The sequence below is a fragment of the Lactuca serriola genome, chromosome 8 (assembly GCF_051521515.1).
Source record: "Lactuca serriola cultivar US96UC23 chromosome 8, Lser_US96UC23_V15, whole genome shotgun sequence".
In the NCBI taxonomy this organism is placed as follows: Eukaryota; Viridiplantae; Streptophyta; class Magnoliopsida; order Asterales; family Asteraceae; genus Lactuca; species Lactuca serriola.
The window spans coordinates 95,987,345-96,000,934 of NC_136415.1; the positions used below are offsets into that span (position 1 = coordinate 95,987,345).

Sequence of the window (13,590 nt, forward strand, 5' to 3'; positions counted from 1 at the left end):
TATAGAGAAATTTTTAATTTTACCATTCACACCTATCACCTATGCTTTATGTGTAGTTGAACCTTCAACTTTTAACTTTAAGGCTTTTTAAACAAACTAATATATTCTACATTTGCGTTGTTAAATGATTTTCGTCAAACTTTAAAAGATTTGTCTATACAAATAAAAATGTTTAAATATTTTGGAGCGAATCAACGAATTACATATAAGGCATATAATTTGATATTTTTTTGACATTTAACCACTATATTTCAATTCCAGTCAACAAAAGCCACCCAATTTTGACAACTTGTTTCTATGTCAACCACTTTGACTTGCTATACCAAGTTAAAGTGTTACAATAAAAAAATTGTCAAACTTTAATGGCGGACTAGTGTCAAAAAATCACTAAAGCCACTAAATTTTACAAAATTTTCTATTGTAACCACTGTTATGACATGTCCAAGTGTTTGACATACAAAAGGAAATTTAGCTTTCATAACCCAAAACGGAAACATATTGGTTAAACCACAAAAATGACCAAAACATAGTAGCTTTTATGTATTTTTCCAATACTTTACAAGTTCATAAGAGAATGATAGCAACAAACCAAAAACACATTATTGCATGACAACACCACCATATCAAGCATTTACATTCGTCATTGGATGAACAAAATGCAGTCAAGCCTAGAATTTTTTTTTTTTAACATTATTGCATGACTAAAAAATATCCAAGTTTCAACTAACATTGTTTCTTGCTACACTTATGCATATGAAGCTCTTGTACAAATCCCGAGAGCCTCATGAACATCCATTACATTACACATCACAAGATCCGGAAATTGCATCTGCAAGAAGTCAGGAACAAGTATATCAGAGTTAGCTACTGTGTTTCCTTTTTACAGTTAAGCTGTATAAATATATATATAGAGATATAGATATAGATATTTTTTTCTTCAACTTAACACAGAAGGAAGAAACCATATTTAGAGAAGAAAGTTACATACCCAAGCAAGCCACGACCTCGCCATGTTCTAGGAGTAACAGTCAAGTTAATTGAAGTCCCTTGCCTCATAACTGTCATAGAAACAGGACGATTTTGATTCATCTGTGCTTCAGAAGCAAGCTTCGGTAGCAAATTATCACCATATTCTACATTCCCAAATTTAACAATTTGATCTCCAAGTTGTAACCCATCTTCTGCTGCTGGAGATTCCTCACTGATCTCATCCACCATTGCAAAAGGTCTGCTCACATCCACATCCACATCCATGACACTGATCGAGCCTCCAGACATATCATGCACAGCTTGGCTATTGGAACCAGAGTCCATAGCAGTTGAAGATTTAGGAGTCACGCGTGCTGAATGCAGAAGCTCTATTTTGTGGCCTATTTTGTCAGTTGTATCCTTGTGATCATTTCGAAGCTCTGTAACATATTAATAGGATTGAGATTAGTGTGTCAAAATGATGAGAATGATACTGAACAAAGTCACAGACCTGCAAGTTTATGTCGATCTGCTCGCACTACTGGAATATCGAGGTCAGATCTTGGAAACCCCTGCAGAAAGTAAGAAATTCAAGTGAACTCCAATGGCAAATGCTCGTGATATCGATTTTATATTCAGAGAGTAATTTCTTCCTCTACAAGTAAAGTTTGAGCATATACGAATTCAATAGAATTACATTGGTTGTAATTAATCAGAGAAATATAAGAAGTAATTGCCTCAGAGTCGACGAGATTGCCGGAAAGTCCAGGACCGCCGGGCTGACAAAGACGCTCGATAATAACGTTCATCTCCGCTTCCAAACCGCTCCTTTTCTCCATCAGTTTCTTGATCTCCGACTTTAAATCCGTTGCTACCATTTTTACTGTGAGCTCCTCCGACTGAAAATTTTCTGTATGACGTTAGGGTTAGGGCTTTTGGGTGCTCGTAAATCGTAATAAGCAATAACTTGATGAATGGTAGTTAAGGTACACCTCGAGTCCTTGTACTATTGATATTATGAACTTTCGACCTTGAAGATTTTGTTTTTCTTCTAATCCCCTATTCTAATAAAAAAAATATCTTTATTGTCACTTGTCATCTCATCAACAATCAACAATCCTCAGCTTCTTTTCCCACCTAAACTTATAAAGTGAAGTACCAAAAATACCCTTATGATAGTTTTAAAATATTGATGCATTAAATCAGGAACCATGAATTAGCAGGAAATCAACAACAAAAATCGCAACAAATCTGGATCGTCTCCAGGTTTGAATTAATCGGATTTCGTATGTAAATAGAACGCACCTTATAAAGTCGCTTCCTCTGATTCATTAATCTCCATCTTCCTCAATCAACAATCGGTATCCATCGGGACCCTAAAACCTATTTCTTTTGAGCAGCTACAACGTGTGAGATTAGTTTGGAGAAGGGCAGATGGCATCAACTTGAAGACGAAGGGATTCAAGAGGTGAATCCAAACGTTGCCTTCCACCCTCTCTCTATCTATTAGTTTTTCTTGACACTGATTCTTCTTTTATTCGGTTCTTGTAAAATCTATATGTATTCGTGAGTAGTTCTTGACTGAGTTAAGGCCTTTAATGATTGTCCTCTCTAATCGTTCCCATAAATCAGTTGAGGTTTAACTATTTCATATAATTCTTTAACCATTGAAACCTTGTATGAATCAAATTTTGTAATTGTTCAGTATAGAAACCATTGGACATAGGTCTATCCTTCATCGACACCACTCAGAGGCCTCCCATGAAAGCAATCTATCGCCGTCGGACCCTTATACCATCTTAGTTTCTTAGTTTTGACTTGTAATCGGTACTTTTGGATCTTCGGCCTTCTTCTTCAATCTCATGCCAACGCCTGTCTCAGCCTCTCCGATAAGGCATTTCAGATTTTTTTGTCGTCATCTATGTGAGTATCTGTATGTGTGAACCAATTTTAGAATGAATATACAAAGTGGGAAAATGAAGATGAATAACTATTTGCATAAACTAAAAATTTCCAACTATTTTGATGTGTTTCCCTTTATGGAATCTTCATATTCTCCAAATATTCTCTCTTTGGCCAATGAAAAAAGACCCAGATCTTGAAGCAGCCTTAATTAGAAATAACATATGGATCATAAATAACCAGATTAAAAACATAATCTTGTGATATCCAGATCATGTAACATCAGTTAATTACCTCCAAAAAAAGTTCAAAAGTCTTGATCTTCAAGGGGAACACATGAATTGGCTTAACAAATGCCCATGTTGCTTTGAAGTATACTTTAAAAATGATGAATACCATTGTCACCTTACTTAAAAGATGATTTCTTTAATACAAGAAGAAGAAACCGTAAAGGATATGCAGAACCTGTAGTCGTTGAAAGATTATCGAAGTTATTGATGATTGTTTGTAATCATAGACTCAATGTCTCAAAGTTAAACGAGTTCAAAAGAAATTTAGGATTACCATATCCAGATGGATATCTAATGAGAATCATACCTAAACATCTTGATATATTTTGTGTAGTCCACCATAGCGGAAGAAAAACTTCCATGGAAATCGAATTCATGACATGGAATCCGGAGTTGGTTGTTTCCGCTATTAAAAGAACAGAGTCGGAATATGTCATTCCAATGTTTGTTACCTTTTTCTTGGGTGAAATCATGAGAAAGATTTCATGAATTCAATTCATCTCATTACATTTCACCTTATGTGAATCATGGAGAGTTGGATAAAAGAATAATTGGTGTAATTCATGAGTTGTCACTTACATTATGGAAGAAAGCATCGATTATGAAGTTGGGTCATTTGAAGAGGGAGGTGTGTTTGCCTAAGAATTTACATGTTTTGCTTTTAAAGCATCCTGGAGGTGTGTTTGCCTAAGAATTTACATGTTTTGCTTTTAAAGCATCCTGGAATATTCTATGTTTCAAATAAATATCAAATTTATATTGTTGTGCTTATTGAAGGATATAAAGGGTTAGAACTTATCAACAAATATCCACTTCTTGTTGTCAAGTATAGATTTGGAGAACTGATAAACTTGTGAATGATGCCAATGTATTTTTATTCTAGAACAATTTTTAGGATTTTCTTTATGTTTTAAAGCGGTAGCTAATTATGTGAATAAGATAATAATAATATAAAATAATTATAAAAGATATTATAATTCCGTCCGCTGAAACTCTTTTAAAATGTAACTCTCACCAACCTTGTGTTGACCTTTAAAACTACAGGTATTTTTAGGAAATCATTAATCAAGCAAATTCAGACGACGGATAATCAGGAATCTCAGACAATTTAGTTTACTACTTTTTATTATGTCCGCTTACCTGTTTAAGGAAATTCATATATTTATACTATTATCTGTAAGAACCATGTATTCAAACATCAAGATGGAATAAAAATGTTGTTTTGTTTATTGTTGTACTTGTGCTAGATATTCAGTTTATATGTGATCCATGAACTTAGTCGCACAACTTGGCATGTTCCGTTGCCTCGGTTGGGGGTGTGACAGATTGGTATCAGAGCTAAATTGGTTATAGAGAACTCGTATCCTTGAAAGAGAAATACAACTATAGCAACTAGCTTCTAATAAAAGTATTATTAATAATAACACTACTTCTCGACTACTTACGGTACGGGGAATCTGGTTTGAAATGTCGTTTGGGTTACAGGATTTAGAACAACTTAATTGTCAAAATGATCCCGCCCTCTGGTACTTCATGTATGGCTCTCGTTTGTGCTCGGTAGTCGGGAAGTATAAAACAAAATTTAATAATACTACAAACCCCACCAACCATAATATATAAGAGTTTATATATAGTCTGACCCGCGTTGAGAACACTTAATAAAAATTCTAAACATCCCTTCAACTAAAACTACCAAATCAACCCTTTAGGTCATACACATCAATTAAAGGTTAGTACCGTATATAATCCATACCACAAATAAACTTGGAACGTGCGCCTATGTTATTTATGGTCGGGCCGGTGCAAAACCAACCTTGAGCAAGGAGTTTGACAGACTACAACGGTTGAAAGTCTTAGAGATTGAAGAATGCTCTCAAGATTCGATGCAGATACCTAATACCTTATTTCAACCCCAAAACAACGTATACATTTTAAAGCATAAAAAATACTAGGATAACGTTTATATTTTCCTAATTCACCTAAATCCGAAGAACTGATAACTTTGCTACCTTTGTAGCAAAGAAACCCATAAGTTTTCAGTCAATCGTTCAATAGTTTCCAAAATTCTCTCTTCTAAAGATGACAAAGATTTCAATCATAAGGATTTCAATTCCCTCCTTATCATATGGAAATCTGGAGGATTTCCGAATCAATCACCTTTCCCCTGTTGTTTGAAAACCAGTAGGATTTCAAGAATCAATCTCACTCTATAATTTGGAACCCTATAGGATTATAAGAACAAATTATACCAATCCACTATCACACAATACAACTCATGCATACTTGTTTATGATTAAGTAGTATAAACAACTTAAGCGTGTCTTTTTAAACATTTATGATAAAGGCCTTCGAAGGAATCCGCGAGTTCACCCACCACCAACATTTCAAATGGACTCAACACTAATGCACACCCTACATGCACAAGGAATTGCTATAGCCTTGGCGGAATACGAGGTTGCCCAAAATGGAAGCATTAGGAATAGTGGAAGCGACATGTAACGCCCACGGATCTGGGTTAGTCAATTTAGAGACAATGGGCATCAAAAATAAGTTTTTGATGAAATATTATTTGGAAGGATTAATCTTAACCAAGTTATAGTATATGTTAAAAGGGTTCTGTACATATAAAGAACGTTGAAATCCGAGTTATAACGAAGAAGTTATGGCCCGTCGAAGTTTTACGGCGAAACCGACATGACACCGCGTAACGTAAAAAACGAATTTTTGATAAACTAATTTTTAGCCTTAAATATCTAAATGAAAATTGTAATATACATTAAACAAAGAGTTTGCATAAAAAGAACGTCAAAATCCGACTTCGTATGAAGAAGTTATGATTTTTCTAAGATTTGGTATAGCAGTGCACAACCCAAAATTCGAATTTTAGATCGATCGATTTTTGGCCAACGCAACCTAAATGATAATTAAAGATCTCATTAACAGCAGCGCAAAGGTAAAAAGACAGATGAAAACGGACGTCGAATGAAGAAGTTATGAATTTTTAATGAATTTTTCCTGTCCCGGCCTGTTAAAAATATAACTTTAAAAATAAAGTCAAAATTAGGCGACGGAATATAAATGAAAGTTGTAGAGTACGTCTCCACCTACGCGTGGATATAAAGAGCGTCAAAAACGGAGTTCGTATGAACAAGTTACAAATTATAATAGCATATTTACGTATTAAAATAAATTATAAATCATATATACGTACACATATATATACATATGTATATATCATTATAAACTATTTAGAAAGGTATCGACGATGCGATCATTATAAGACTAGTGTTGAATATTTTCGACATTAGTTTAGTACAAATATCATTAAATCTATTTAAAATAGTGTTATAAAAGGGTGTTTAGTTGTTTATATAACTATAAGGTCATTAAATAACTATGAATGTAGTTTTTGAAAATTCAATTACTATAAATATGAGCCTTGGGCACTCATATTTCTTGCATCATTCTCTTGATTCAAGAGTCTTTCTATTCTTATCCCCAGAGCATTTTGGTCCATCGTTATTCGACTTCTCTTTCTCTAGTTTTAGTATAGTAAGGTGAGCGCTGAAGCGCTGCACGAATCTTTCTTAGTATTTAGCGACGAAGTTCTGCCCCTGCAGAGCCGACTCCTAGCTAAAACCCCATTGTAAGTAAGTTATGCTTACCCTATTTTAATATAGCTTATATTTAAAATTAGTATTGTTATTATGAACTTATAATAAATATTTGGGCTATTATTATGACTTATATAAGTGTCGTTATAAAATCTTTTTAACTACTCGCAATACGAGGAATCTGGTTTAAAGGGCCGCATATGGTTGTTGGATTTCAGAAGTGCTATATGCAAAAATTATCCTGCCCTCCGGTGTTTTATATCTGGCCCCTGTCTGTACATAGTCGTTGGAAAATATTGTTTAAACGTTTATATAATAATACTAATAATAATAAGACTAATAATTAGTCACGTTAAATATTAGACTAAAATCTAGTGGTAATAATACTAGGTTTCGTCGAAGGAAATTATTTTTAAGAAGCGAAACGCTGTCTGAGTTCGGAATCACCACCTTAACAATTGAGTGTATAGTCCCTTTCATGAACATAATTTTAATGCAAGTATTGATTGAAGTATTAAATATATGTTTATGTGCAAATTATTTGATGTTGCCTGAGATATGTGTTAAAGAACATACCTAATAATATATTATGATTTAGGATAAAGAGTAAACATAAATTAATTATAAGGAATATTGGGTAGTATCTTCTTATGAGTACGAGTGAGATATACACAGAGAATAGAACTTTAAAATATGTCATTGATCCGAGAGCATGGATTAGACATAGTTATTGTCCTTAGTCCGAGAGTATGGATTGGACATAGTCAATTGTCACTAATCTGGGAGTATGGATTAAGACATAGTCAGTTGTCCTTAATCTGGGAGTATGTATAGGACATAGTTATTTTTCATTAATCCGGGAGTATGGATTTAGACATAGACATTTGTTCCTAGTCTGAGAGTATGAAATGGGCACAGTTATTGATCCGGGAGCATATATTAGATCCGAGAGTATGGATTAATTAAAGAGGTAAAGTTTAAGGTCTGAGACTATGGATAGTGTCGTTGGGAGGAACGACGGGGTGGGGTAAAAGTTGCTTATATATATATATATATATATATATATATATATATATATATATATATATATATATATATATATATATATATATATATATATGGTGAAATTGTATATTTTGTGAGTTCTAAATTATATATATGATATAACATTGTGGGATTGAAATTCCTATGTACTCACCAGGTTTTCCAACCTGACCCACTCAATTTTATTTGTATCACAGGCGTCGATATGAAGTTACATTACACTGAGAGATTAAGGAGATGTAAATCACTAGTGTTAATGAATGTAAGTTCTGTTTATGCTTATATTTCTATATTGACGATGACACCTCGACGTATTAAAATGAATAAAATAAATTTCTTCGGAAATGTTTTGATAACGTATTTATCATGTTTTTCTGGGAACAAATTCCGCAATACTTTTCTTTAAAAGGTTACTCTGCTTTTCAAACAAAGCATAAACAAATCGGTCTTTTTAGGCCGTAAAAATGGGGATGTCACATGGCACTCCAATAACTACCCTAAACATCCCCAGATCCTGTTCATACAAGGATTTCTTAGCCTACCAACCCCCATCCTTCTTTAGTACGAAAGGAGGCATTGGTCTATCCCATTGGATAGAGTTGATGGTGGCAGTGTTCCGTATCAGCTCTTGTGCTAATAACCGTCGTGTTAAGTATGCCACTTGTACACTAATGGATTCCGCCCTGACTTGGTGGAATATCTATACGAAGTCTATAGAAATTGATGTAGCCTGAACCATTTCTTGGGAAGCCCTGAAACAAATGTCAATTAAGGAATATTTTCAACGACAAGAAACTCAGGCCCTAGAACAAGCATTGTTGAACCTTACTATCAAAGAGTCAGATGTGACTACTTACACCTCCATATTTAACTACCTCGCCAACCTCTGCCCAGGAATAGTAAACTCGGAATACAAAAAGATTAAAAGGTGAATTTGGGGGCTAACTCCCCCAATTCAAGGTCTAGTTGCTGCATTCAAACCACTACTTTTGAAAGTGCTAAACAATTGGCCTATCATTTGACTGAACAATACCTCCGTCCAAGTACCACAACCCAACAGACGGAGCAAAACCGGACGAAGGGTAAGAAACGAAACTACCACAAGGATTCCAAAGGGAACTTCAAACTTCTCAAGCCCAAATCAGAACATGTGACTGTCTACGACTCAAACACTCCCAATCCGTCCAAATCCAACGTTAGGACTTTACCCCATTGTACCAAGTGTAATTTTCACCATGTTGGAAATTGCATGATCTGCAACAACTGTTATTTAAGAAGTCACATTGTAACAGCCATAAAATTCATCATTGTTTACAAAATAGTTTTCAAAACATGTTTAATATCAGAGTTTTCCCAAAATCATAGAACAAACCACTAGGAGGTGCACGATCACACCTTCGCCTTCCCGCGATCATCTGAAGTACCTAAAACATAACCCAAAACTGTAAGCCTAATGCTTAGTGAGTTCTCCCAAAATACCAACACAACACCAAACCAGAATAATAACAATAATCAACATGCATAAAGAGCCTTCAGTCTGACTGGAACTCCCCACTGGCCTACAGTCTACCTAGACCGCTCACAGAACCTTTAACATGACTGATACGCCACACTGGTCCTTCAACCTATCTGGACCGTTCTCCGGACCTTCAGACTGACTGGTATGCCCCACTGGCCTTCAGTCTATCCGGGCCGCCCTGTGTCTGTTGGCCTTCAACACAAAGCAGGACCGCCTCAACCCAACCACACATACACCGTGTCGACACATACATATAACAGACAAACATACAAATTACCAGTTAATAAGAAACAGACAAATCTTATAGTTCTAACAGAATACAACAATACTTGATCATACGATAAACCAGGATACCAATCCAAAGGGTCGGCGTTGGTGCCTTCGACCCGCAAGTACAGTGAGGAAAACTCACCTCGCAGACTGAACAGAACTGATGAGGTTCGACTCCGAAATCTTAGTTCTCTAACAGATACCTGTTTCCACCAAGTGACCAATTCCATCAAGATCCCAAAATACCAATGTTTTAAAAACCGGTTTTTTAGTTGACATGTATGGTGACCTGTTCCCAGTTTAACTTGTTCGACCGCCAGGTGAACCGGTTTCTATAGTTTTCTTGTTTTTTTTTCTATTTTTCTACACATACATACATATAGAAATTATGAATTTGATGTTTACAAGTTCAAACATTAAAAATACACATAAAAATAAGTTGTAGATGAATTCAAATACATTAAAATAACACATAACCAAAAGTTTTAGTGTTTTACATCAATCCATATACGTCAAAAAGAAAATAAAGTATAATATCGAAACGAAATATAGTTTTTGATGAATACAAACACATCAAAAGCATTTATAACATTTACCATATGTTTTTATTTAGAGAAAACTAAATAGATTTGAAAAAAATCATCAAAGTTTATTATGTAAATGAATTTTTTTTTCATGTGTTTTTATTCAGTTTAACCGATTCAACCGGTTTTTTCTAAAAACCAGCCGGTTTAATCCGTTTCAAAAATCAATGTAAAACAGGTGATAGTTGAACCGTTCTCTCTCCCGGTTCCCGGTCCAACCGGCCGGTTCAAACCGGTTTTTAAAACATTGCAAAATACCCAACATACCCTCAAGGTCCAACTTGGTTAAAGTCACGGTCAAGGTCAACAGTCCATGTTGACCCAACACGTCGTGTTCCCCTTGGCCACACCGTATTCCGTGAGCATCCAAACTGTCGGTAAAACCTCAGCCAACACACCATGTTGACTTGCAAACATGTTGTGTTTGCCTGAGTTCCAACAACTTAATACATTCAGCTGCCTTTTCGACTTCAATAGCTCCAAAGCTCAGATCTAGACCAAAATGTGATTAGGAAGGGTAAAGTTTCCAACTTTATCCACTGGGACTACCAAAAAGAGTCAAAAAACCCGAATCACAAGCTCGATAATGTAAGGTCTTAACCAAAATACTTTTGATCCTTAAGATCTAAAGTCCATCCTTTCCAAAAGTGATTCTAACACCTAAATCAGCCCAAAGGTTGGTGCTTTTTAAAGATACATGTCCAATGCATGTCTTGAACCCATATTAGGTCAAAATGAGGATTTATGACCTAATCTCATGCATGTCATCAAAACTTGATTATAGACTAGATCCAAGACACTACTAGGTCACCTTGACATGGAGATTCATAAAGTTGCAAACTTTATGAGATCCATCCATTGCAACATTCAAGAACAAGGAGAAAAATGGACATAAGTCAAGATCTAACAACTTTGAATGATAAAAATCGAGTCTTGGACACTTATAAAGGTCCAGGAGAGTGCCAAACTGAAGAATGGAGATTGCTTGCAGGATATTTGCTTCCCTCTTCCACCTTCTTCCTTCTTTTAGCCTCAAAATACCAAAATAGCTTCACAAATGGGAAAAAATGATCAGGGTTCTTTCAAGGATTGAGGGGATGATGGGGGCTGAGGGTGAACAAACCCTAGCCTCCACATTCCTTTAAATATGGAGAAAAAGCTGGAAGATTAGGGTTTTCATTCCAGCCGTCAACACGCCGCGTTTCAAGAGGAAACACGTCGTGTTGCCCAAAATGAAACTCGTGCCTTCTTATATCTATACACGTCGTGTTGGTGCCTCCAACACGCCGTGTCCAAACCTCAACTATACCCACGGGTACTAACACCTGCCCAATTTACATGAAATAGAATTATAGAGATGAGTTTAGAAGTACCTGAACATCGGGATGTTACACACACCACTAAGTCCTGTAGAAAGACCTCAACCACTGCTACAAGAAAAATACATAACTACTTCGAATGCAACCAACCGGGACACTTCAAGAAGGATTTCACTAAGTTGAAGAATCAGGGTAGCAAAGGAACAACATAGTGATCGATGCAGTAGATGCTCACCAGGACCTAGCTGTGGTTACTGGTACGCTTCATATCAACAATATCTATGTTTCCATACGATTTGATACTGATACGATATAAGCTTTATTGACCATAGTTTTAGAAACACGATAAAACCTAAATTCCGCAAAATTAATAAAACTTACAGAATAGAAATGGCAATTGGCCCAATTAGAAAACACTTTAGAAATACTCGCCAATTGCCTTCTCACCCTAAATAACCACATCTCTCAATTCGAAATGATTACTATGACCATTGGAAGTTCAATGTGTTGAATTAGGTGTCTAAGCCCAAATATATTTTTGGTATGTACTTGATTTGATTATGAGCATAGTCCTTTTAGGTTGCCTTCACTCATGCAACTTAATATGATGACAAGAGGAGAGGGAGTAGAATTCATTATATGAATAATAAATTGGTACTCAAAATGGTTTCATTAATATATTACAAGATCAATATATTATTTGGAAATCATATTATTTGTATTGATCAGAAATTAATTTGGTGATCAAAAGAGACTGATTAAATAATTGGGGGACTGTTATGCAAATCATTGATAGTTGCATAAATTGGGCTGATGGACTCCATAGAGTGGAGTGCACGAAATCCTATAGGGAAGCCCTATAGATTTTCTCCATGGGTTCTTAGGAAGGAGATCATGGGTTGCTTGTTGCCTAAGTTATGTATTAGGGTTTCCACTTGAAAACCCTAGCAGCCCCAGCTATATATAGGACCCCATACAAGTGGATTTTGGGGCTAAGCATTCAAGAAAGAAACCCTAGCTGAAATCCTTTTCTTCTAAGTCATCTCCTTGCATTGGGTGTTTGTGATTACGTTAGAGGTGCAACACTTGGGGCACTAGGCTTTCAAAAGTCAAGATTAAGAAGGATTAAACTTGTTATTACTACATGACAAGAGAGGTAAAGACTCTAACCTTAATCATATGTGTTTTTCGATATATGTATGGTAGTCATAGGGTTATTGCTTTGGTATTCATAGTTTTATGTTCAATTTAGAAAACCTAGATCCAAAGCAATTAGGGTTGCATGTACACCATATGAATGATGATATGCTCAAAACCTAACAGTGGTATCAAAGCCTAAGTCGTTTTTCAATTGAATAGATGCAAAAGTGAACTGCCAAAGGATCAAAAAGTAGAAATCTTTGATGTCCGAAAGGTCTACTCGACGATTCCATGTATAGACTCGACGAGTTGCATAAACTCGACGAGTTCCATAGTGGACTTGACGAGTCCAGGGTTCTGTTGCCGAGATTTTCGATTTTTTGGCCAGTTTTTGATCAGGATAATTACCAAAACTCATTTTTCTTGCCTAAAATCGATTTTTATGATTGGTATGAGATATCTTTATTAAAATTGGTGGATTTAGTTAAATATAGATAATATATGATTATTTTGATTCAAATATTTAACCTAGTAATTTTGAAAAAATCTTAAATTACACCCTTTAGGTTTTATGGTTTAAATTTGGAATTAAAAGCTTTATTTTTAGAAATTTAAATAGTTAAACCCTAATATTTTGAAAGGTTTCAAAATTTGTCCTCAAGTTTTGGAATTTAAAATTTATTTAAAAGGTATTAATTTTGAAATATTAAATTCTAAAACCCTAGTGTTTTGAAAAGTTCAAATTATACCCTTATGGATTTTATTAAATTAATTAAGAGTTTAATTAAAAGAGAGAATTAATAAATCCATAATCATATGGTTTAAGTTTAATTAAATTAAAAGTCTAATTTATTAATAGATTAAACCACTTTGTATTTTAAAAAGTGTAAAAATACAACCTTATACTATATACAATTAAAAGTCTAATATATTATATAT

At 34.9% G+C, this 13,590-nt stretch overlaps 1 protein-coding gene and 1 pseudogene across 1 annotated transcript; one reads left to right on the forward strand and one right to left on the reverse strand.

Annotated features, from left to right (window-relative positions):
* Positions 1-516: 516 nt before the first annotated feature.
* Positions 517-1,925, reverse strand: LOC145071058 (26S proteasome regulatory subunit). The gene is made up of 4 exons (XM_079017989.1): positions 1,707-1,925; positions 1,481-1,541; positions 989-1,409; positions 517-829 (listed from the first exon to the last, which is right to left on the reverse strand). The coding sequence occupies exons 1-4, from the start codon at positions 1,845-1,847 to the stop codon at positions 808-810; spliced, it is 645 nt and encodes a 214-aa protein (XP_078874115.1). The 5' UTR covers positions 1,848-1,925; the 3' UTR covers positions 517-807.
* A 999-nt stretch (positions 1,926-2,924) lies between these two features.
* On the forward strand, positions 2,925-4,018 carry LOC145067194 (protein WHAT'S THIS FACTOR 1 homolog, chloroplastic-like; annotated as a pseudogene).
* The last annotated feature ends 9,572 nt before the right edge of the window (positions 4,019-13,590 follow it).